Genomic DNA, 25,562 nt, shown 5'->3' on the forward strand with positions numbered 1-25,562 from the left:
CAAATAAGTTAAATAGCAGGCCCTCGAAAACAAGTAGCACCTAAACTCTCTTGATTTAAATTTACATCTGTCAACTTTAAAAATGTGAGCTCAAGTTGTGTTTACTGTCTATCACAAAGCTTGCTTAACTGAACATTCTCTACATGTCTAAATAGCAACTGCAGCTTCATGAATCTTTCTTTGTACCTTGGAGTCCCACGATCACAATCTTTCTTACTATTCCTCTCTAAACACCTGAACACAATGTTCTTCCAGAGGTATGAGTGACAAAACTGGAGACCAAACTCTAACGTGGTCTCAGTAACATTTTTTCAGGATTAGAATAGCTTTCTTTTGACTTACAGACAAATGCCTTTAGAGGTGCAATCCAGTATATGTTCAACTTTGTTGAAAACAGCTTCACGTTGACTAAAAACATGGTGAGGATAAATAAATACAGAAGGAAATTATCATTGCACTGCGCAAAAAAAACACATCTTAAATTCTAAGAGCATGATTGTCAGCCTTAAAGGGATACATTATAAAGCGACACTTAACAGCTGTTAACAGTTTGTGGTTTTTGAGATGTCACAAACATCCAAAACGTTCCAGCAGGAGCAACAAAAAAAAAGAATATCTCATCAGCAATCATAAGTCCCAGGTGTGCTTTCAATCTTGCAAACAACTATCATAACTCATTTCATTCTAATTCATAGTCATGAGAGATAAACAGCCTACAAAATGCAGCCAAACTCAACAAATTTGCAGCAGTCGGATTATTTTCTATAATTAACAAGGCCGAGAGGTCAGTGCAAATACTTTCACCGTAAATTTATACTTCTGATGATTTTTTTGCCGTCAGCATGAGCCTGTCAGTGCTAGAAAATGGAACGCATCAATCACTGTGTCAGGTATGGTATGTACCCACGTACAGACTTTTTCCCGACTGTGCCTCAATCCTAACAACACCAATTTGATACCTCCTGGATGCGAATTGTGAAATATTTTAAAATCACTGAGAAGGTGAGGGGAAGGGAAATTAATAATTTATTGAATAGCTGGTGAAAATTTCACATTACCTGGAAAGAGATTGTTGCGCAAAATATTATTTGATGCATCAAGGTTTTGCCTCCTCCGCCCCCCCCCAAATTGTGTCAAAAAGGTGTAAACAAAGCTGTATTCTTTCACTTAATGATAGAAAGTGACGTACACTATTAACCATCTCAGGCTGCAATTCATTTTTGCCTGAATCTATGGCCCCTTTGCACAAAGGCACATCTTTAACATATCTAGGCATGTATACAGAAGCCAAATAACATAACATAGGTCCTAGGGTAGTGACAGGTATGGACAAAATGCCTCCGCTTTGTCAAGTTAATTTACTGGCATCTCACATGGCATTCTTCCTGAACTTAATGTGCAATGCATTTGGAACTCCTGAAGGAGCACAACATAGTGATTGACACACTACTGTATTGAATATGAATTTCAATACATGGTTATTGAGCTTATAACATTTTAATGTAATAAAGTAGTAATGGGGGGGGGAAATTACGCTTCATGTGGGAAGCAAGAAAGTGTGGGAGAGCCAGAAGTAATTCATGTTCAGTAAAGGAGAAAACAGCCTCAAAAAGCCAAGAAAATACTATGTATATTCCAAAAAACCCACATTGTTTTCCCTGCATTGGTCATTATTGTTGTCTTCCTTCTCTTTTAGTTAATACAATATAGAGATTTTCAACAATAATACGCACACAAATTGTAATCAATGCATTTGCAAAGGATCAACTGGGAAAGCACCTCCATTTATTAATGAATGGATTTTGTTACTTAAAATGAACGGCTTAATGTGTTCTGGGAAAGTCCTTCCTTTACAACTTGCAATTATATCACACGCTTCATTGCTTAAGATGGTGGACACTGAAGCAGAAAGGTGACTGAAAAGCTTAGGAAAAGAAAGATGAGTTTAGATAAAGTTTTTTTTAGAAAGAAGTGAGAGAGAAGTGGAGCCGCAGTGAGATTGAGGGAAGGAATTTTTGAGAGACAAATGAAGGAGAGAAGATGTAGAAAAGACTACCAAAAGAAAGAATGCTGGAAACTCTTCGCAGGTCTGGCAGCATCTGTAAGGAGAGAAAAGAGCTGACATTTCAAGTCCAGATGACCCTTTGTCAAAGGGTTCAAAAGCTTTGGAGAGTGGGCAAAGAAGTGACAGATGGGATACAGCTTGGAAAAGTGAGAGGTTATGCAGTTTGGAATGAGGAATAGAGGCATAGACTATTTTCTAAATGGGGAAATGCTTAGGAAATCAGAAACACAAAGGGACTAGAGAATCACTGTTCAAGCTTCTCTTAAGGTTAACGCGCAGGTTCAGCTGACAGTTAGGAAGGCAAATGCAATGTTAGCATACATGTTGAGAGGGCTAAAATACAAGAGCAGGGATGTACTTCTGAGGCTGTACAAGGTTCTAACCCCATTTGGAGTATTCTAAGCAGTTTTAAGCCCCGTATCTAAGGAAGGATGTGCTAGCCTTAAAACGTCCAGAGGAGGTTCACAAGAATGATAACTGGGACAAACAGCTTGTCATATCAGGAACAGTTGAGGACTCTGGGTCAGTAATCATTCGAGTTTAGAAGGATGGGGCGGGGGGATCTCATTGAAACTTACATGATACTGCGAGGCCTGTATAGAGTGGAGAGGATGTTTCCACTAGTGGGAAGAACTAGAACCAAAGGACGATCCTTTAAAACAGAGATGAGGAGGAATTTCTTCAGGCAGAGTGTGGTTAATCTGGGGAACTCTTTGCCGCAGAAGGCTGTAGAGGCAAGATCATTGAGTGTCTTTAAGATAGAGATAGATAGGTTCTTGATTAATAAGAGGATGAAGGGTTATGAAGAAAAGGCAGGAGAATGGGGAGGAGAAAAATATCAGCCATGTTTGAATGGTGGAGCAGACTCAATGGGCTGAGTGGCCTAATTCTGCTCCTATGTCTTATGGTCTTTCAGATTCCAGCATCCGCACTAATTTGCTTTTATATAGAAAAGACTGCAACGTGTGAAATTCTTCATGAGAGGGTGGAGGAGATCAGGGGATTATCGAGCAGGAAGGAACAGAAATAATGGGATATAAAAAGGAGTAGGGGGATTTAAAGTTTACTGCATTGGGCAAGGGAAGGCGATGCATATTCAAAAGAACAGAGTATGAAGGTGAGGTGAAAAATTCTTGGTTCAGAGAGCAACATATATGCAGTACTTTCAATTTGAATCTTTGCTCTTGTTTTCCAATCAGTAGATTAACTGAAATCAGCAGAAACAAGAGGTGAAAAATCCTGAAGGCAGACCCTGGTCGTCCTGACCCACATGAGACAGTGAAACTTAGGAACAGTCCAAAGAATTTGGTTTTTTTTTTTAAATGTGCAACGTAAAACAATGAAACTACAGGCTAAAATGTTTAAAGGAGTGGTAAGTGATTATGCTTTATCTTTGCAGTCTTGTAAGCCAGAATCATACAAAACAACATACTTGAAACAAATATCAAATCCTTGAAACAAAGTTAACAAATTTATAAAGGATTATTCTGAAATTCTGGTGCTTTAAAATTTCAGATAATACTTAACACCACACTCTGGGCATTCACTTGTTATTGATTAAACAAGTTCTTTGTCCTTCAAAAGATAATGCAACTTGCTGAATCTCAACGCGACAAAAATACAGATCATCTCAGCAAACAGCCTATCCAGAATGCAAGTAAAAGGTATCACAACAGGCAAGCTTCAGTAACAATTAGGGAGACAATGTATGGCATCTACTACCTTAAATTGTGTATCAAATATTCCAAGTACATTTTTAGCAAAAAAAAAGTTACAATTTACTTTTCTCCGCAACTTATTTTTTGCTGAAGCCAGTAGCACATGCTGTGGATAGTCTTTGGGCAAGTTCTCTGAGAAACTTAGATGTTCAGCGTCGCCAAAGTATTCAATTCATCCTCAGGGTTGAGGATGGGCTTGCTTCCACATCGGAGAGGTGGGCTCTATGGTGGTTGAATAGTCCAATGCTGGAGCCGCAGACTCGCCCATGGGTGATGTTTAATGAGATGGCATACAGTCGGGGGGCGGCGGGGTGGGGCGGGGGGGGGAATTGCCCTGGGAGTCCTTAACATCGACTCTGGACCCCATGAAGTCTCATAAGCTTCAGATTAAACATGGGTAAGGAAACCTCTTACTGTTTACCAAGTACCATCCTCCATCAACTGATGAATCAGTATTCCTCCATGTTGAGCAACACCTGGAGCAAGCACTGAAAGTGGCAGAGGTGCAAAATGCACTCTGGATGGGGGAATTTCAACATCCACTACCAAGAGTGGCTGGGCAGCAGCACTACTGATCGAGCTAGTCGGGTCCTAAAGGATATAACTGCAGGACTGGGTCTGCAGCAGGTGGCAAAGGAACCAACATACTTGACCTCATCTTTACCATCTGCTGGCTGCAGATGCAATTGTCCATGACAGTAAGAGTGACCACTACATAGTCCTTGTGGAGACCAAGTCCCACCTTCACATTGAGAATAATCTCCATCGTGTTGTGCGCCACCATCACCATGTTAAATGGGACAGACTTCGAACCAATCTAGCAACTCAAGACTGGGCATCCCTGAGGCGCTGTGGGCCATCAGCAGCAGCGGAATTGTACTCCTCCAGCACAATCTGCAACCCCATAGCCCAGCATACCCCCACTCAACCATTACCATCAAGCCAGGGGATCAACCCTGGTTCAATGGAGAGTGCAGGAGAGCATGCCAGGAACAGCACCAGGCATACCTAAAAATGGAGATGTCGACCTGGTGAAGCTACAAAACAGGACTACTTGCATGCCAAATGGCAAAAACAGCAAGTGATAGACAGAACTAAGCTATCCCACAACCAACGGATCAGATCTAAGCTCTGCAGTCTTTCCACATCCAGTCATGAATGGTGGTGGACAATTAAACAACTCTCTGGAGGAGGAGGGTCTATAAATATTCCCATCCAAAACGATGGAGGAACCCAGCACATCAGTGCAAAATATAAGGCTGAAGTATTTGCAACAATCTTCAGCCAAAAGTGCTAATTGGATGGTCATCACGACTTCCCCCAGTGGTCCCAGTATCTCAGGTGCCAGTCTCCAACCAATTCGATTCACTCCACATGATATTAAGAAACAGTTGGAGGCACTGAATACTGCAAAGGCAATGGGCTCTGATAACATTCCAGCAATAAAGGCTTGTGCTCCAGAACTTGCCGCTCTCCTACCCAAGCTCTTCCAGTACAGTTACAATACTGGCACCTACCCAACTTGTGGAAAATTGCCCAGGTATATCCTGTACTCAAAAAGCAGGACAAATCCAATCCGGCCAATTACTGTCCAGTCTATTCTCAATCATCAGGAAAGTGATGGAAGGGGTCATCAACAGTGCTATCAAGCAGCACCTGCTCAGCGGCGCTCAGTTTGGGTTTCGCCAGGGTCACTCAGCTCCTGACCTCGTTACAGCCTTTATTCAAACATGGACAAAAGAGCTGAACTCTAGAGATGGGGCGAGAGTGACAGCCCTTGACATCAAGGCCACATTAGACCAAATGTGTGATCAAGGGGCCCCAGCTCAAGGAGCCCCAGCTCAAGGACAACTCTGCCAGGAGTCCCTCAAGGTAGTGTTCTGGGCCCAATGACCGTACCTCCGTCATGAGGTCAGAACTGGGGATGTTCGCCAATGATTGCGCAATGTTCAGCGCCATTTGTGACTCCTCAGATACTGAAGCAGTCAATGTTCAAATGCAACAAGCTCTGGACAATATCCAGGTTTGGGCTGACAAGTGGCGAGTAACATTTGCGCCACACAAATGCCAGGCTATGATTATCACGAATAAGAGACGGTCTAACCACCGTCCTTTGACGTTCAATGGTGTAACGATCACTGAATCCCCCACTGTCAACATCCTTGGGGTTACTATTGGACAAAAACTCAACTGGACTCACCACATAAACACACAGTGGCTACAAGAGCAGGTCAGAGGCTAGGAATACTGGGGCGAGTAACTCACCTCCTGGCTCCCCAAAGCCTATCCACCAACTACAAAGCACAAGTCAGGAGCATAATGGAATACTCCCCATTTGCCTGGATGGATGCAGCTCCAACAACACTGAAGAAGCTTGTCAACATCCAGGACAAAGCAGCCTGCTTGATTGGCACCACATCTACAAACATTCAATCCCTCCACCACCAACACTCAGTAGCAGGAGTGTGAAATATTTACAAGATGCACTACCGCAATTCACTAAAGATCCTTAGACAGCACCTTCCAAACCCACGACCACTTCCATCTAGAAGGACAAAGGCAGCAGATAATGGGAACACCACCAAGTTCTCCTCCAAGCCACTCACCATTCTGACTTGGAAATACATTGCCATTCCCTCGCAGTTGCTAGGTCAAAATCCTGGACTTGTGGCATTGTGGGTCAATGCACAGAACATGGACTGCAGTAATTCAGGAAGGCAGCTCACCACCACCTTCTCAAGAAGGACTTGGGATGGACAATAAATGCTGGCCAACCAGAGATGCCCATGTTCCACAAATGAATAAAAAAAAAGGGTAAGATGTTGATTCTCCGCTCTCTTTCCACTGTTTATGCTTGGCCTCCACAGGCTCCACCAGGTGACGTTCGAGGTGATTGGTGTCTTTGCCGATGCTTCTGTTCCAGTTTGTGCATTCTAAGGGAAGCTATTCCCATGTGTCAATGAGGATGTTGCATTTAGAATAGAATAGAGTGGAATACTTCCTTTGTCTCATCCATTACATCTAGGATTGGGGTGTAGCCACTGATGGCTGTGATGTGCTGCTTCTGGACAGGGAGCTCCACAGGGTCACGAGGTATTAGCCGAGACAATATTCTTTTTCTGGTTTGCCTTTCCAAAAGTGTACCTGCCATCTTATTCTTTAAGTCGGCTACCAGTAATGTTTCGCTCAAGGCAGTGATATCAGCGTTGCAGTGCCAGAGTTACCAAGCTATGATGGCAGAGCAAACTTCACGTCTGTAGCTGCTGGCGTTGTCCAAAAGAGTTCAGATCTCGAAATTCATTTGGACAGATGGGCTTGGGGGTGGAAGATGCCTGTGCATCCCCCTGGTCGTTACACACCAACCACCACACAGTCCCAGTGGAGCGAGGTCTTGGCCCTGTGGCGGGGAAATCTGGATGACAGAAGACCAGGCTCTGCTGTAGGGCAGGGACTAACAAAAAAATGGAGACTATTGCAGACTTAGTGGAGGTTATTTGAAAGCACTTGGGGGCAGCAAACCTGGTCGTTTTTCCCTCTCCCTAACTTAGGGCACAGAAGATAATTGAGCACACCCACTGTTCACACGCTCACCTCGAGAACAAATATTGGCAGACAGTTCAGCAACAGGAATCACCAGAACAGAAGTGGATTCTGACCAGAGAATTAGAAATAGTGGAATATCATTCAGATAACCTGAGCTGTCTGAAGGAGTAGCAAAACTCCGTCGGTATAGTTACATAATCTGGGGGTGCTTTGGATGACAGGATCATTGGCTGATGGAACTGGTGATTAAATTCATTTCATTGCATGCAAAGACATTCACTCAACTCGAGATGCCGGAACCCATGATTACATGGCACACAGTTAATAAGTAATCTCCAAACAGGCATTTTTAAAAAACAATTTTCTCTGCTTCCTTCTTCCCCATCCAGTGACTCCTTACCAGAGTACCATGGATGCCCATCAATTTCCAATGCTTCATTCCTTTGTGTCATGACAATGATTACGAACAGAATATTCAACCACATCAAGAATTAGTCAAATCAGATCCTCCCCTCATCAGGTGTCCAGAAATACAGACTGCCAGTTAACACTAACAGTCACACATATGCGCAATCAAATATTATACAATATGTATCTATACATTTACATACATCTATACAAGCAATTGCAAGCTATTCTCATTTCTGGTGGGGAATCAACATTATGCTTACCCCAAAACATTTTAAAAAATTGGACAATTAGAAACTTTGGCATTAAATTTAATCTTTGCAAAATTAATGCTTACAGGTCACCTTTTATTAATTCGACCCTGTACAGATTCACCATACATAAATGATCTTGGACTTAATGGTGAAATACCATTGCTGATGTTATCAAAAACTGGGCATAGGTGACTTGCTCCAATGTAATTCAAGCATCCTCATGTCCATTAGGAAGGCTTGCTCTTTCTCCTTCCTCTTTGGAATTCTGACTCTTGCCTTTGTTCCAGCTGCAATTTTGTTAAAGCTCGACTGCCTGTTGCAATTTCCCCAGGTTTGTGATCCAATTCTCTGGTCACTAGTTCAAAAATTTCAGGTTTCCTGGTTTTGGATGAAGGGCAAACGCCAACTCCTAAACAATTGCAATGACCAAACAGGAAGGAAATGGTATGATAGCCTTTACTGGAAGGGGATTAAATACAGGAAAAAGAATGCTTGCTGTAGATGCATACAGCCTTGGTTAGATTACACCTGAAGCATGTGTGCATTTTCTTTTCCTTACCCAAGGACTGATATACTGGCCACAGAGTGAGTGAATGAAAGTTCACCTGTCTAATCTTAGGGATGACAGGATTGTCCTATGCAGAAATATTGAGGAGACTGAGCCTGTATTCTCTGGAAGAAAGACAGGCATCTCATTGGAAAAAAAAAGTCCTACTGGGCTCAACAGGAAGGATGTTTCGCTGTTTGAGGGTTTAGAATCAGGAAACACAGTCTCAGAATAAGAGATAGACCATTTAGCATGGAGATGAGGAGGAATTTCTTCAGAGTGGCAAACCTTTGGAATATTGTATGCTAGACGGCTGTGGAGGTTCAGTCATTGAGCATGTTCAAACAAAATTTAGATCTCAAGATACAACAACATTTAGCGATACTGGGATAGCGTAGGAAGATGAAGCTGAGGTAAGAGATGAGCCACAATCTAGTTAAATGATGCAGAAGGTTTGAGAGGGTGAATGGACTATTCCTGCTCCTGTATTCCTACATGCCTCAAGGACTGTAGGTGTTCCTTAACTCCTCAAGGGATAGAACTGTTAAATTATCAAAAGTAATTTTCATCTGTTCTCCAAAGGCACTGTTCTGAAATTTTTGCAAGTTTTAGAGATGAGATATTACAATGTAATTACCCTATTCTAAAAATGAAAAAGACAGACATGGATTTATCAAATTCCTCTGGAATATACAGCCAGCAGGATACTTGTAAGGACTGGTTACCAAGCCCCAGAGTACAGAATGCTGTGCAGAAAAGCTGCAAAGAAGCTCCCTCTCTCAAAAGTATTTCTCCTGGACTTGCAAGGTAACGATCATGAGAAGAGGAAATTGAAAAATCCATGTCTGCCGTATTCATTTTTAGAACAGGGTAATTACATTGTAATATCTCATCTCTAAAACTTGCAAAAATTTCAGAACAGTGGAAAACCACAGAAAATGGGAATCTTTCATGCTCCCAAGGGGTTTAAGTGTCTTTTCATCCCACTTGATGGAATGCAAGTTGTATATTGTGGCTAGCTGGCAGCCCTCCATTGGCTTAGTAGTATTACAGTTTATTGTTTATAAATACCAGAAAAATAAATTGTATTTTTAAAGCACATCCCTATAATGAGAGTGAGAAAGATAATGTGTGTGAAAGTATGAGTGTGAGACTGCGTAAGAGAGAATATATAGAAAGAAAGAGAGAGAGAGAGAGAGAGAGAGACAAAGATATTTGAAGAGACAACCTTGCTGGAAGTAAGCAGAAAATCCAACAAATCTCAATTCTCTTCCAAATCTCAAAAGCAGCTTTCAGACCAAGCAGTTAATCTTCTAATTTTTGCTAAGTATCTAATTTGAATTTGAGGTTTATGCAGTGGTAGAGTCCAGTACATACAGGTATAAAGACTGAGCACAGTACCATCCACACAGCAACATAAGAAGCTACATGATCCAGAGCCAAGTTCAGTCCAGGGATGGACAGAGATGTGTGATGACCTTGAATGGGGTCAGTTCCATAGCTTTACCTGCAACTGTACGTGTCCAGTTTTGGGTTGCTGTTAATATGCTGCTTCATGGTATTGTCTGAAGCAGAATCCTTTGGTGCAAATAATTCCACTTTCTTCCTACACCCGTTCCATTTGAACTAGAAATACCTGCAATCATTGGACTTCTAATATTGTTAATTTAACAGACAGATAGTGCAGTTATTACTCATTTCTTTGGATTTTTGTGTCGTACAATTCTTTTGTTTCATATTGTCAACTCTGTGCCTTCATTCTTTAAGTAACCAGCTTGAAACAACTTAATAATAAAAACGTTACTGATCATTACTGAGATCCTACCTAAGTTAGTGCTAAAATGAGTATGTAGTTAGAGAGAAAATATATAAGTGTGCAGTCATGAATAATATTTTTCAGAATAGATGGATGTAAATTATTGTTTCCAGGAATCATATTGGGACCAATATCTTTATATATAGAAATTATCTAGACTTGGGTATAGAGTTCTCAATATTAAAATGCGCAATTGACATAGAAATAGGGAGGCTGGCCAACTGGGAAAGGAACTGCAAGTAGATTCATGCCATAGGTTAATAGATTGGGCACTGATGTCAGATGAAATTAAGTGCATTTAAATGTGAGGTGATACAATTTAGAGAACAGAATAAGGAGAGAACATGTACTGCACACTAAATTTTAACATTTTTCAAATGACTAGAACAGCAAAGAGATTTAGGGCTGGATTCTCCAGCCCTGTTGGACAGCCCACAAGAATCATGATGCTCCAGTGGCCAAAAATCAGGATTCCCAATGGGCATCAGGACAATTGGGATTGACCCACCCCACCCCACTAGCCTCAACTGTATTACCGTCCACAGTGGGTGCCAGTCCTATTGATATACAAACTGCTAATTTTATTACAATTAACACATTTGACGGCCCATTCACGAGACATCCCTGCCACACAGACACCACCACCCACCGACCAACCTTCCCCCCCCCCCAAAAAAAAGCAGGAAATGCACCAGGTAGGTGTGAGTGCTGGTAATGACTAGCGTGGACCTGCCATGCTGGACCCATGGGTCAGAGGAGCACTTACAACAAAGAGGAATATCCTCCCTTTCACCACTCAAATAAGGGTCACCCCCCACCACGCAGGTATGAAGGTGACCTCACCTAACCCTCCATTCAGGTCCACCTCCTCCCTCCTCAGAGCCCCACTCCCCTCAAATCCCAACTCAGGTCTGACTTCAGGCCACAAGCACTGCTCCCTGCCACTAACAGCCTGGTCTGGCATCTTGGGACCTGAGGGTGTTAAAGGAGGTAGGTCCAGTGGCCATTTGTACCTCTGCCACTGCTAATAATCCTAGTGTTGGTGGTGGTGGTGTTTGGGGTGGGGTGGGGTGGGGGCTCGAGCCAGGGACAAGGTGTTGACCTCCCCATTCTCCCCCAGGATGACAGTCCCGTGTGATGGTGATTTCAGGCTGCCCTGTCATCAACATCTTCATTCCTGTCTGTCAGCTGCAAACTTTGAAGTGGCTTGGACATTTGAATCACCATGGCCCATAGACAGCTGGCAGGTTTTGAAATCACAACAGCACTCCATTCTGCAGCAGGGATTTCCCTTTCTCTCTGTCAGAAAGGGACAGGCATGAGCAGACCCCTTTGAACTTCTCTGTCAAATTGGAGATGTCAATTTCACTGGAGGGTTGGGGGCTTCTCCACAGCTGTGCAATCAGCACCAATACATTCACACAGCTTTTATTTGAAGCTTCTCAGCCTTCCTGGCAAGCCAAACCCTTTGAAATCCTCTCTATTCCACTGACAGCTTAACAAATTTCTACTCAGCCTCCAGTCAGCTGTTTACTTACCTTTCCCTTCATGCTTGAATGCCTCTCAAGTACCTCCATTGTTCCTAACTACAATGTTTACATGGACTATATCTGATTGACAGCTGTGGCTTCTTCAAAGGGAATAAGTCTTTTGCAAACTCCTTTAAAAATGGCATCCCAATCTCTGAACAGTGGGGCTGGCCAGTGGATTTCTAAGAATGGGCTTATTTGCATCTTTCAGGTGGGCGAATCCCACCTGACAGATGTTGCCAGCCCCTGCAGGAAACACTCCCTTTATCCCGCTGGCATAGGCACTTAGTCTGAAATAGGAGAATTCCACCCTTAGTGTTACAAAGATACTGAGGTGGGAGGACAAGTTCATAAATATATAAATGTGAACTGAAGAACAAAGAACAAATAAAATTACGGTACAGGATCAGGCCCATCAGCCCTCCAAACCGGCACCAACCATGCTGCCCAACAGAATTAAAACCTCCTACCCTTCCGGAAAGAACAAAGAAAATTATAGCACAGGATCTTATGTTTTGTAACCAAGAGCCTTGAGTGTAAAAGCAAAGAGCTAGTAAAAACCAGTAGATCATTGGTTAAGGATCAGTTAGAATATTGTGCACCTTCTTTTAGGAAGGATATCAAGGCCAGGGAAAGGATGCAGAAGAGATTTCACTCCGATCATACCACAAATGAGAAATTTTAGTTATGAGAACAGACAAAAGAAACTAAGGTTCTCTTTTCTATAAAAATAAAATTGAGGAGGGTTCTGATAGAGATGTCCAAAGTTGTGAGAAACTTTGAGATCAATAGAAAAAAAAATCACTGGCTGATTCTGGCAGTGTCACTCCAGTCCAAATAACATACATTAATATCTTGTTTTCTATTACTTATCCAACTATTTATCCATACATAACATTCACTAAATAGCCACATTGTTGAATAGATGCATGTGCCATAGCTGCAGTTGTGTATGCCACTCTAATCACAGAATTAGTCACAATGTCTCAAGAATTTGAGCTGTTTCCTCACGTACCATCTTTCTAGTCACATATTTGCTACCTTTATCTTACAATTCTTATATTAATAAGCGTATAATAGCAATTAATGGATTATACCCGAGAATCTTTTCATTTATTCGACTTGATCTCATGACTTCCAATTGTTTCTTTCCAAAATCTTTTACATGCACCTATTATAACACTTACCCTGACAACTGGGAGGCAATAAACCATTCAAGGCACTTGAATTTACTTACAAAGTGCCTTCTATTGCCCAAATACAAAATCTATAGAATCTGTATCACTAGTGCTTCTGCATTTCCCTGTCCAACCTCCTATCTTTTGTAACCTTTAATTTCACAGTATAGTGACATTGCTCGGAGTTATCATTATCACAAATATTGACTACTGAATATTTCTCAATTCAACAACTTTGGGATTGTATCATTTGAAACATTTATAATTACCCCTTCCCCCAACTCCATAAACGCCTCAGCCAGTTTTTTTTGTGTTTATTAATTCACTCTGCTTCTCACGCTGAGAAATAGTGCGTTCTCGCAGCAGGGACAATTTCCACATTCTCAAAACATTGAGGATCTCCCACATCAAACTGGTATTGCACACCAAGAGCTGCAGGCTAAAATTAAATACCAACAACTAAAGATGATTTAACCACTGGGTAATAGCTTTGCATCAAGCAATAAGATTCTGCTGCTCAATCTCTAGCCAAAGATAAACTCCATATTAACTCATGTTTCACAGAGCACTGGTCATTACAAACAGCACAAACAATAGAACACCCCCAAAAACAAGAGACTTACAAATTTGTGCACTGCAGTCAACTTCTCTTGTGAAAACACTGCACCAACCAGCTCATCTGGGGGCAAACACTGAAATTTGGTTCAGCAAGCTGAGAGCCATCTTCATCAACTCGTAAAAAGCGAATGTGCCCAAGGGAAAGCCAGAGGTGATGCTGTTGCAGAAGTTCTCCCAAGAACCAACAATGATAGCATAAACTGCTAGTTCTGTGGACATCCACACCAGTCCTGTATCAGACTTTCCAGTTATGAGAGGACCAGGAGACGATAAATGTCTTTATCGTCTTCTGTGGGTCCTCTCATAACTTGGACATGTTCAAATAACTAGACTTTACCAACACAATAGTGACTGTATTTCAAAAGAGCATAAATGGCTGCAAAGCATTTTAGGATGTTCAAGACACTAGGTACATGCAAATCTTCTTTCTTTTCTCAAGGTTATAGATTTATGTCTACTTGGGATCAAGTTATCTAAAATTGCTTTTCATATTCAATCTTTATTGTTTTAGTGTGATGTATTTACTGGCATCAGTGCACTGGCTGGTTAACCATTTACAATTAATAGTTACTGTTAGGTGTACTATCTATAGCAAGTTATAGTACAACGGAGCTCATTGTGGGATTGAGAGAAATATTGTGCCATAACCTGAATACAAGCACATCTTTAAGCTCATCATCACAACCTGCTTCTCTATAAGTACATTAAGATTCCTGAACGTATTCACCACTGTTGACTGATGTTGACTTTGCAGTAGCAACATTTGGGTCACACAATCCAGAAACTGTGTATCAAGAAGTCTTTCAACTGCAGTGAACATTCAGAACCTTGTTTTGTTCTGTGTTCAGAAATTTGGTTAGAGTTTAATCAACCTTCATAAAATTGATGGAGTGAAATTTTAAAATGTGAAACTAGATGGCTGTGAAATATACAGAAAGACAAATTCAGAATTGATGTTATTGCAAGTCTTTGTGAGTGCTGATAACAATAGCCCAAATCTCCCAGTCTTCGGGTCAAAGACGGGACGCAAGTTAGAAAGATGCGCCAGGACCCTGCAGAGGTCCGGATTCTAAACATAGATGGAATTTGCCAAAGAAGTTTGAACTTCCAATGGGCTGATTCTATGCTGTGCCAGGACTAATGACCAAACTTGCCTATACCCCAGCCAAAACTCGAACAATATGTCAAATGTCAGGCCTCATTTGGAGTACTGTGCGCAGTTCTGGTCGCCTCACTATAGGAAAGACGTAGAAGCTATTGAAAGGGTACAGAGGAGATTTACAAGGATGTTGCCTGGACTGGGAGGCATGCCTTATGAAGTTAGGTTGAGGGAGCTGGGTCTCTTTTCCCTGGAGAGACGAAGGTTGAGAGGCGACCTGATAGAAGTTTATAAAATGTTGAGAGGAATAGATAGGGTGGATTCTCAGAGGCTATTTCCCCGGGTTGAAATGGTCGCTACGAGAGGACACAGATTGAAGGTGCGGGGAGGCAAGTACAGAAGTGATGTTAGGGGTAAGTTTTTCACTCAGAGGGTGGTGAGTGAATGGAATCGGCTGCCGTCAGTGGTGGTGGAGGCGAACTCGCTGGGGTCTTTTAAAAGGCTTCTGGATGAGTATATGGGGTTTTATGGGATTGGGGGTTATAGATAGGTCTATAGATTGGTAGGTGTTGATGTGATCGGCGCAACTCGTGGGCCGAAGGGCCTGTTTGTGCTGTAGTGTTCTATGTTCTAATAAAAGACCCCCCAAAAACAAGAGCCACCTACCATCGATCCAACTATTGTCACCGCCCACCTCACACTTGAACCAATGACCCATTTACAAACTCATCCATACTCATTCCTTAAAAGACTCAAGACCTTCAAAAATATACCTGAATGTGGCAGCTACTGAAGTAGATGGTGGTGGTGGAGGGGTAGTGACAACTCTCCTAAGCTTCTGTTTACAGCTTAATTATTAGTGTCATAAGTAGGCTTACATTAACACTGCAATGGAGTTACTGTGAAAATCCCCTCGTCGCCACACTCTGGTACCTGTTCAGGGACACTGGAGGGAGAATTTAGCATGGCCAATGCACCAACAGCCTTTTGGACTGTGGGAGGGAACCAGAGTATCCAGAGGAAACTCATGCAGACATGGGGAAAACGCGTAAACGCCGCAGAGACTGTGACCCAAACTGGGAATCGAACCCGAGTCCCTGGAGCTGTGAGGCAGCAGTGTTAATGACTATGCCATTGTGGAGTTACCCTGGAGCACATTTATTGCCTATGACTGCTTCAGCGAAGATCAGAAGATCCTGGAAAAAATAGGTAGTACTGTTAGGTCAGAAAAAGATTGACAGGTGACAGCAACACGCTGAGCATTGCTGCTTTCTGCAAATGGAATATTATATTCAACATGTTCCTAGCAAAAAAATGGCTTCAAAGATCACAATCTTGATACTTAGATGAGAAACTCTAAACTTTTAAAACACTTAAAAATTCAGAAAATCTACTAAGGCGGAATCACCTATCTCAAGGAACATCTCTTAGCCATTAATCAGACCATAATCCAACTCTATTAACTTAATTCAGGATTTGTTCTTATCCTTTTCAAATCTCACTCTGCTCTGTCCTAATACTTTTCAGCTGCTATTTTCTTACTTTTCTTTGTACTCAAATGGAAAATCTGATATGCCTAATACCATGGCAATTATATTGCAGTACTGCTACAAATCTGATTAAGTTCTGTAAGTGAGTGGAGTCAGCACATAGCAGAGATTCCCAAACTACGAGTCACGGCCCCAGTGGGATCACCAGATGAGGTTTTGGGGTCCTAAGCTCCTAGCCAGTAATGGCGGCCACATTACTCGAGCTGAGTTTTGACAGTTGCGAGGCCACTTTAAATGTTCAGGTGGGATCTTACAGCCTCACTCGAGCGAGACCAGAAATTCCATTGTCTGTCCTTTGTCCGCTCTGATTCTGTGATGGGCGAGGTGGTAGATTACACCTGGTTGTGTTTTTTTACTGCCTTGAGCATCTCATCATCTGCTCTCTGATTTCTGCCATAGCCACAGCCTGCTAAAATGTGCTTCTTTGCCCCAAGGCCAACCTGACATTTTTAATCCCCTCCTCACACTCACCCCAATCAACCACTCACAACCCCGCTCCCCTCCCAAGCACTCAAAAACTCTCAAATGCTCCCCTGTCCCCTCCTTTTCACTCCGGGATCACACAAGTCTGAGACATTAAAATGAAGTCACATCAGGAAAACATTTGTTAAGTCCTGGTCTATAGGCATGGATTTCCTAACTGTACTGCTCATGTTGGTACAACTTCTTGCTACTTGTATCAGCTGTATCATACTCTTGCCACAGAAATAGACTTCATTTCTCAATTAGCTTGCAATGTTTTATCACACATGTAAACAAGGCAAATCTGTCTGTGTAGTGTGCACAATATTCATAACCATTTCAGTGATCTCCTGTAACGTGCTGCATGGGCACCAATGAAAACCAAATCGATCTGTGACCATTCTTCAGACAAAAAAAGCTTAAAAACTGCATTCAACAAGAATCACACTCTGGAACAATTAAGAGAGCCTTCTGTGTTACGACAGAGTTTTAAATAACAAGTTAAAAACAATATTAAAGGCTGAGGTGGCAACAACATTTTGAAAATAAATCCCAATCCTGAACGACAGTAATAAGTGCACAAAAATCTCCGAATACTAGACATGACTTTACAATGAAACAGAAATGTTTTTGGCATTGGTACGGGCTGACTCGTGGCTTGGCTGGGGAGGTCCACAAAGTACACTGCCAGGGATCAATGATAAGGCTGCTACTGTTGGACATAAATCCAAAATTTGCTGACAAAGGATCTACAAAGGTTTTGGCACCAGCCACAATTTACTGTAAATGGTATTGCAGCTTCAGGGAAGGAGGAGACTTCTTGTATCCAAAGGTTTTTGTCCGAGTTCCACCACTCCCCACCACTCATTTTGTGAAAGCGGAACATTCCTGTCTGGGTCAACAGTTAAATCCATTAGAATGCCATTGCCGCACTTGCATGGTAAGTATGAATTAACCTACTACAGACAATTAAGATTAGTCTTTTTTTTAATTCTTTCATGGGATGTGGGGTGTCACTGGCAAGGCCAGCATTTGTTGTGCATCCCTAATAACACTTAATAAGATAGTGAGCCACCTATTTGAATTGTTGTAATTCATCTGGCGCAGGTAAACCCACAATGCTGTTGGGAAGGGATCCCCAGGATTTTAAACAATAGTGAAGGAATAGTTCTTTAAAGTTTATCTATTAATCACAAGTAAGGCTCTCATTAACACTGAAATGAAGTTACTGTTAAATTCCCCTAGTGATATATTTTCAAGTCAGGACAGTGAGTGGCTTGGGCACAAACCTGTGTTCCCCACTGGCTGCTGCCCTTTTAGGTGGCAGAGGTCACATTTTTGAGAAGGGCTGTCGAAGGAGCCTTGGTCAGTTGCTGCTGTGCATAATATAGATGGTACACATTGCTGCCACTTTGTGTCAGGAAGGAGTGAATGTTTATATTGATGGATGGGGTGTCACTCAGGCAGGCTGCTTTGTTCTAGATGGTGTTGAACTTCTTGAGCATTGTTGGAGCCGCACTGATTCAGGCAAGCAGAGATTATTCCATCACACCACTGATTTGCACCTTGTAAATGATAGACAGGCTTTGACGAGACATAAGGTGAGCTACTCTCCACAGAATTCTCAGCATCTGACCTGTACTTGTAACCGCAATATTTCTATGTTGCAGGATGCAGATAGTGAGGGATTGAGCATTGGTAATGCCATTGAATGTCAAGGTCAGATGTTAGAGTTAAATCCTCCCTTGTTGAAGCTGGTCATTGCCTGGCACTTGCGTACCTGAATGTTACTTGCCACTTATCAGCTTCACTCGAATGTTGTCCAAGCCCTGCAGTACATGGACACAAACTATTCCAATATTCGGGGAATTGCAAATGGTACTGAATGTTGTGCAATCAGCAACATCCCCTACTTCTGACCTTGTGATGGTGACAAGGTCATTGATGAACCAGTTAAAGATGGTTGGACCTAGGTCACTATCCTGAGTAACTCCTGCAATAATGTCCTGAGACAGAGGTGAGTGGTCTCCAACACCACAATCAACTTCTTTTGTGCTAGGTATGATTCCAACCAGCACAGAGTTTTCCTCCTGATTGCCTGTGACTTCCATTTTGCTATGGCTCTTGGTTGGATCCAGTTAAATTCTGCCTTTATATTAAGGACAGTCACTCTCACCTCGCATCTTGATTTCACAGATCTTTTGTTGATGTTTGGACCAAGGCTGCAATGAAGTATAGGGCCAAATGGTCCACATGGTCCCAAACTGAGTGAAGAGGTTATTGCTGTGTAAGTGTCGTTTGACAGCATTATCGCTGATATTTTTCATATTTGTTGATGATCAAGCATAGATGTAGACTAAGGGGGCAGTAATTGGTCAGATTGGATTTGTCTTGGTTTTTTTGGACAGGATGTAGCTTGGCAACTTTCTACATTGTCAGGTTGATTTCAGTGTTGCTGCCATACTGGAACAGCTCGACTAGGTTAGTTCAGGAGCACAAGTCTTCAGTACTCCCCTGTTAGTATATTGTCAGGGTCAGTAACCTTTTCATTATGGGTGTGGACAGCGGTTAGCACTGCTGCCTCTCAGTGCCAGGGACCCGGGTTCAATTCCAGCCTTGGGTGATTGCCTGTGTGGAGTTTCCATTTTTTCCCCATGTCTGCCTGGGTTACCTCCAGGTGATCCAGTTTCCCCTCTCAGTCCAAAAGTTGTCCATTGCCATTTAGATGCATTGGCCATGTTAAATTGCCCCTTAGTGTCCAAAGATGTGCAGGTTAGGTGAATTAGCTAGCAGATTTCTCATATTAGGAGAATGACATGAGTAAATGTCAGTGTGATTTATGTTTAAGAACATAAGAAATAGGAGCAGGAGTAGGCCATCTGGCCCTTCGAGCCTGCCCCGCCATTCAATAAGATCATGGCTGATCTGTCGTGGCTCAGTTCCACATTCCCGCCCTCTCCCCATAACCCTTAATCCCCTCTCTTATCAAAAACCCATCAACCCGCGTCTTCAAAATATTTAGCGAGGCAGCCTCCACCACTTCAACGGGCAGAGAATTCCAGAGATTCACCACCCTTTGAGTGAAGAAGTTCCTCCTCAACTCCATTCTAAACCGGCCCCCTCTTTATCTTGAGGCTGTGCCCCCTAGTCCTACTGTCCTTTCTGAGCGGGAAGAGTCTCTCCACCTCTACCCTATCCATCCCGTTCATCATCTTATACGTCTCAATGAGATCTCCCCTCATTCTAAACTCTAACGAGTACAAGCCTAGTTTATTCAGCCTCTCCTCATAGCTCAACCCCCTCAACTCTGGTATCAGCCTAGTAAACCTCCTCTGCACTCCCTCCAAGGCCAAAATATCCTTGAGTAAGTACAGCGCCCAAAACTGCACACAGTACTCCAGCTGCGGCCTCACCAATGCCCTGTATAGCCGCAGCAAGACCTCCCTACTTTTACATTCAATCCCCCTCGCTATGAAGGCCAGCATCCCATTCGCCTTCCTGACCACCTGCTGCACCTGCAAGCTGGGTTTTTGCGACTCATGCACAAGGACCCCGAGGTCCCTCTGCACCATCGCCTGCTGCAGTTTTTCTCCACGTAAGTAATAATCCTTCCTACCATTATTCCTACCAAAGTGGACCATCTCGCACTTGCCAACATTAAATTCCATTTGCCAGTTCCTGGCCCATTCACCCAGCCTATCTAGATCCTTCTGTAGACTCTCCACACCCTCTGCACAATTTGCCGTTCCACCAATCTTGGTGTCATCAGCAAATTTCGACACCATACACTCGGTTCCCTCCTCCAGATCATCTATATAAATGTTAAATAGCTGAGGCCCCAGCACCGACCCCTGGGGCACTCCACTAGTCACCAACCGCCAATCCGAATAGCACCCATTGACCCCCACTCTCTGCCTCCTATTTGACACAGTAAAAAGTCTGACAACACCAGGTTTTAGTCCAACCTATTTATTTGATAATATACTCGCAAGCTTTCGAGGGGTTACCCTCTTCGTCAGGTGAATGGAGAGTTCTGGCCTCAGACAGAGCATATAAAGCACAGACAGTTTAGAGATTACTGATTAAAATGCGAATCCTTACACCTAACCTGCTGTTCAAGACCTGAAGTGGCTGATAATGTGAGTGGTAGGAGCACTGATCACAGTTTAAAGAGATGTGTATTGTCTCCAGACAGTACAGTAAGTGAGGTTTTGCAAACCCAGGCAAGTCACGGGGGTTACAGATAGTGCGACATGAACCCAAGATCCCTGTTGAGACCGTCCTCATGTGTGCGGAACTTGGCTATCAGTCTCTGCTCAGCGACTCTGCGCTGTCGTGTGTTGTGAAGGCCGCCTTGGAGAATGCTTACCCGAAGGTCAGAGGCTGAATGCCCGTGACCACTGAAGTGTTCGCCAACAGGAAGGGAACAGTCTTGCCTGGTGACTGTCGAGGCAAGACTGTTCCCTTCCTGTTGGCGAACACTTCAGTGGTCACGGGCATTCAGCCTCTGACCTTCGGGTAAGCATTCTCCAAGGCGGCCTTCACAACACACGACAGCGCAGAGTCGCTGAGCAGAGACTGATAGCCAAGTTCCGCACACATGAGGACGGTCTCAACAGGGATCTTGGGTTCATGTCGCACTATCTGTAACCCCCGTGACTTGCCTGGGTTTGCAAAACCTCACTTACTGTACTGTCTGGAGACAATACACATCTCTTTAAACTGTGATCAGTGCTCCTACCACTCACATTATCAGCCACTTCAGGTCTTGAACAGCAGGTTAGGTGTAAGGATTCGCATTTTAATCAGTAATCTCTAAACTGTCTGTGCTTTATATGCTCTGTCTGAGGCCAGAACTCTCCATTCACCTGACGAAGAGGGTAACCCCTCGAAAGCTTGCGAGTATATTATCAAATAAATAGGTTGGACTAAAACCTGGTGTTGTCAGACTTTTTACTGTGTTTACGCCAGTCCAACGCCGGCATACCCACATCATCCTATTTGACAACCAGTCCTCTATCCACGCTAACACCCTACCCCCAACTCCATGTCCCCTGACCTTCTGCAATAACCTCTTGTGAGGTACCTTGTCAAACGCCTTCTGAAAATCAAGAAAGACCACATCCACCGGCTCTCCTCTATCCACCGCCCTAGACACATCCTCATAGAACTCCAGTAAATTTGTCAGACAAACCAACATGGTTCAAGAATTGATATTATGAAGGTTTACAAGGTAGCAAATACCTTGCAATGAAGTTACTGTGAAATTCCCCTAGTGATATATTTTCAAGTCAGGATGGTGAGTGGATTGGGCACAAACCTGCAGATGGTTGTGTTCCCCATTGTGTGCTGCCCTGATTAACAAACATTAATCTGAATATCATTTTAATTTGCATATTGGACACAGCATAAGAAGATACAGATTGAGACCTGTGAAAGGATTGATAAGATCCTTCTTAAAATATCATTCTCTGCATGGAGTTTAGGCAGGCTGGTCAAAAACAACACAATCGTTTATAAAAGCAATCAGGTTCAGCAAAGGGAGAGAAGGGAGGAAGTATCAAAAGAGCCTTCCTTATCCCCAAGTATAGTGCGACCTGGACAATATCATGAGAAATGACAGAGTAATGGCAGATGACATTCAATATAGAAATAAGCACAAGGTCTTAACACTGAAAGAAAAACTGGGAACATATAGAATGAGTGATGTGAGGTAAAAAGCTGAAAAACACCTGAGAGTGACCATGTGCAGTCACTGCCGAGCAGCAAACAAACAAAGCAGAATGTGAAGCTACACTGAAATCAAAAGACTGAAGTCTGAGGCACTCATGCTAAAGCTGCTCAGAGTTCTAGTCAGGTTCAGGCCACACCTTTGATACTGCTTCACCTTTGTTCATCTCATCACATGGGAAACATTCAGGCCCTTGATGAGTTGCAGAGGTTCAACTGGCCTCAGAGGACTGGGCATGCAAAACAACCTATCACTCTTCAGACGGGATTTCACGGCCTCACTCAGGCAAGATTGTAAAATCTCACCCGAGGCCAATGGAGATTCCCATCCTGGGAACCTCCCGATGGGCAAGGTAGTAGAGTTTCAGCCTCCATCTTGGAAATAAAATAAGTGAGCGTCTTAAAGAAAGATATTAAGCTTAATGAGTAGAAAGAATCATGAGTATTAATTCATAGTCAAATCACAACTGAAGTAACAAGAATAATGGGCCCAAATTGCTAAAAGGCAAGTTCACACTCGTGTCAAAAGCACAAATTCACAGTGATCAATAAGGACAATTAAGCAAAATCTATGGAATAATTCAAGAGACATTTACGCAGTGATGGGAGATTTGTCAATTTCAATGGATGATCTCATTGTCTGTGAACAGGTCTATGAACATAGTCTATGATTTAGTAAAATCATAGGAGTGAATAATTAAATCAAATTAAATAATAAATAATTAAATCAAAGTTTACAAACTGTGGATTACAACCCTGATGGGGGCCACAGAGATCACATTAGGGTTGCACATTCTCCTTCCTCTTGAGGCAGCAATGGTGACTGTGGAGAGAGGGGACTGTCCTGTCTGAGGGTACTGAATGGACAGCCTTGGACCATTGGATTAATTCCAGCAAACAGCAAGGGGTGTTCAGTGAATTCAACGTACTCTTTCTTTATCAGAAAGCACTTTTAGAAGCGGGTATAAGATATACCAGGGAATTCAGAGGGTTTGGCTGAAAGTTGCATATGTACATAAAACAATATTTTTACCAAGTACTTTAGAAAAACAGATTTTATATTTATATGATCTGTTATATGTTGATCTATAGTACAAACTTTCTGAATTATATACTGAACGTAAATATGCTGTTTTACCACTTTGTTGTTTTTGCTGCCATCTGGGGGAGAGGGGGGGGCCACGTGAACTTTCACACTAAAGTGAAATCACTTTGGAAAATAGTTTGGGAAGCAAGGAGTTAAATGAAATTATACATGAGATTACTGGTCTAATAAAATTATGCAAGGGTTTAGTAAACTGTAAAAATTTGGAAACAAATACCAACACTCGCCTGTCAGATTAGTGTTGGAGAGTTGGGAACAGAAAGCTCAATTTTAGCAAGTCAGTTGATTAAATGTGATCTGATGACACCAAATAGTCTTTCACTGTTGAGCACACACTTAATTTGCAATATTAAAACTCAACAGCTTTGTAGCTAGTTACCAAAAGGTCACACTGCTCGAGGCTTTGAGGTTTTTCTAAAACTTAATGAGACAACACTTTACACAGGTTAATTTATACTCAGCTACATAATTACAGACAAAATGGTATAGCTTCACTAAGTCTTGTGGGATTTTAAACTTTATTCTATAATTTAAACACAAGAGATAAAGCATAATGATTTGTTTTATATTATAGAGAAAAAAAGATTTGGGAGAGAGAGGTAGAAAGGTGGAAATGAGATGCATGGAGCTAAACATGAGGACAGGCAAAGGTGATCTTGTTTTTTTTGTATTAAACAGTAATCCAGAGACCCAAGGCAATGCTCTGGAGAAAGAAGTCTCACAACACCAACCTAAAGTCCAAAAAGTTTATTTGTAGCAAATGCCACAAGCTTTGTGGCATTTGCTACCAATAAACCTGTTGGACTTTAAGCTGGAGTTGTGAGACTTCTTTCTATTTTTACCCCAGTCCAAGGCCGGCTTCTCCACATTAATGCTCTGGAGACCCAGGTCCGAAACCAACCACTGCAGATGGTGAAATTTGAATTGAATAAAGACCTGAGTTAAAAGTCTGGTGATTACCACGAAACCAATTGACGATTGTTGTAAAAACCCATCTGGTTCACCAATGTCCCTTTAGGGAAGGAAATCTGCCATTCTTACCTGGTTTGCCCACGTGATTCTTAACCGTCCCTTCAAGGACAATTAGGGATGGGCAATAAACGCTGGCCCAGCCACTGACGTCCACGTTCCATGAACGAATAAAAGAAAAAGCGACTTTCCCAATGTGGAAAATCAGAAACACAATTTCAGGTCAGATGGATGTAACATTTCAACAATCATACCTTGTTTTGTGAGTGCAGTCCTGAGCGCTGGAGTGATCATTTCTCTTGGTTCTGCTATTTTATTGTTTCCAATAGCATGCTTTGATGCTTTTAGTTTTGCAGATTTTTTGGACACTTTTCTTTCCTCCTATAAGGAAGGGAAACAGAATTAAGCATTAGCACAGGTAGCAGCGTGACAATTCTATCATACCAACATTGTACGCTTGAGTATTTTGCAATTTGGAGACTTGAAAAGAGGAATGCATTTTTTAAAAATAAGTACAATACAGATAAACAGTTTTTTTTTACAAAGTATTGACAGCTTGCTCATCAGAGCTCTGCTGGCTCGACCATGTGGTTCACATGGAGGGTTCTAGCAAAACAAAACTACAGCCAGCTGTACATCTACATCTTCCAGCATCCCAAATTTAGAAACAAAGATTTTGAAACCAATCTCAGGGCTTGCAAGTTACACCCCACCACATGGGATGAACAACTCTGGACAGATCCAAATGGACAAATCTCTGTCAACAAATAATCTTAACATTTCAGCGAGGAGGAGGGAGTGTAGTAGAATTGTCACTGGACTAGTAATTCAGAGACCCAGGGTAAGAGTTTTTATAAATATATAAAAAGGAAGAGGCTGACTAGGGTGAATGTTGGACCCTTAGAGGATGAGAGGGGGGACTTAGTGGTAGGGGATGGGGAAATGGCTGAGGCCTTGAATAACTTTTTTGT

At 42.4% G+C, this 25,562-nt stretch overlaps 1 protein-coding gene across 1 annotated transcript in view; it reads right to left on the reverse strand.

Moving 5' to 3' along the window:
* tyw1 (tRNA-yW synthesizing protein 1 homolog (S. cerevisiae)) overlaps positions 1 to 25,562 on the reverse strand; it is a 143,118-nt gene that overhangs the window by 97,446 nt on the left and 20,110 nt on the right. The window contains exon 8 of the mRNA XM_080210647.1: positions 24,846 to 24,972. Coding sequence (XP_080066773.1) covers positions 24,846 to 24,972 — 127 coding nt within the window. The remainder of the gene's footprint in view (positions 1 to 24,845; positions 24,973 to 25,562) is intronic.

The sequence above is a fragment of the Carcharhinus amblyrhynchos genome, chromosome 23, assembly GCF_965287045.1.
Source record: "Carcharhinus amblyrhynchos chromosome 23, sCarAmb.v2.hapA, whole genome shotgun sequence".
Taxonomy (NCBI): Eukaryota; Metazoa; Chordata; class Chondrichthyes; order Carcharhiniformes; family Carcharhinidae; genus Carcharhinus; species Carcharhinus amblyrhynchos.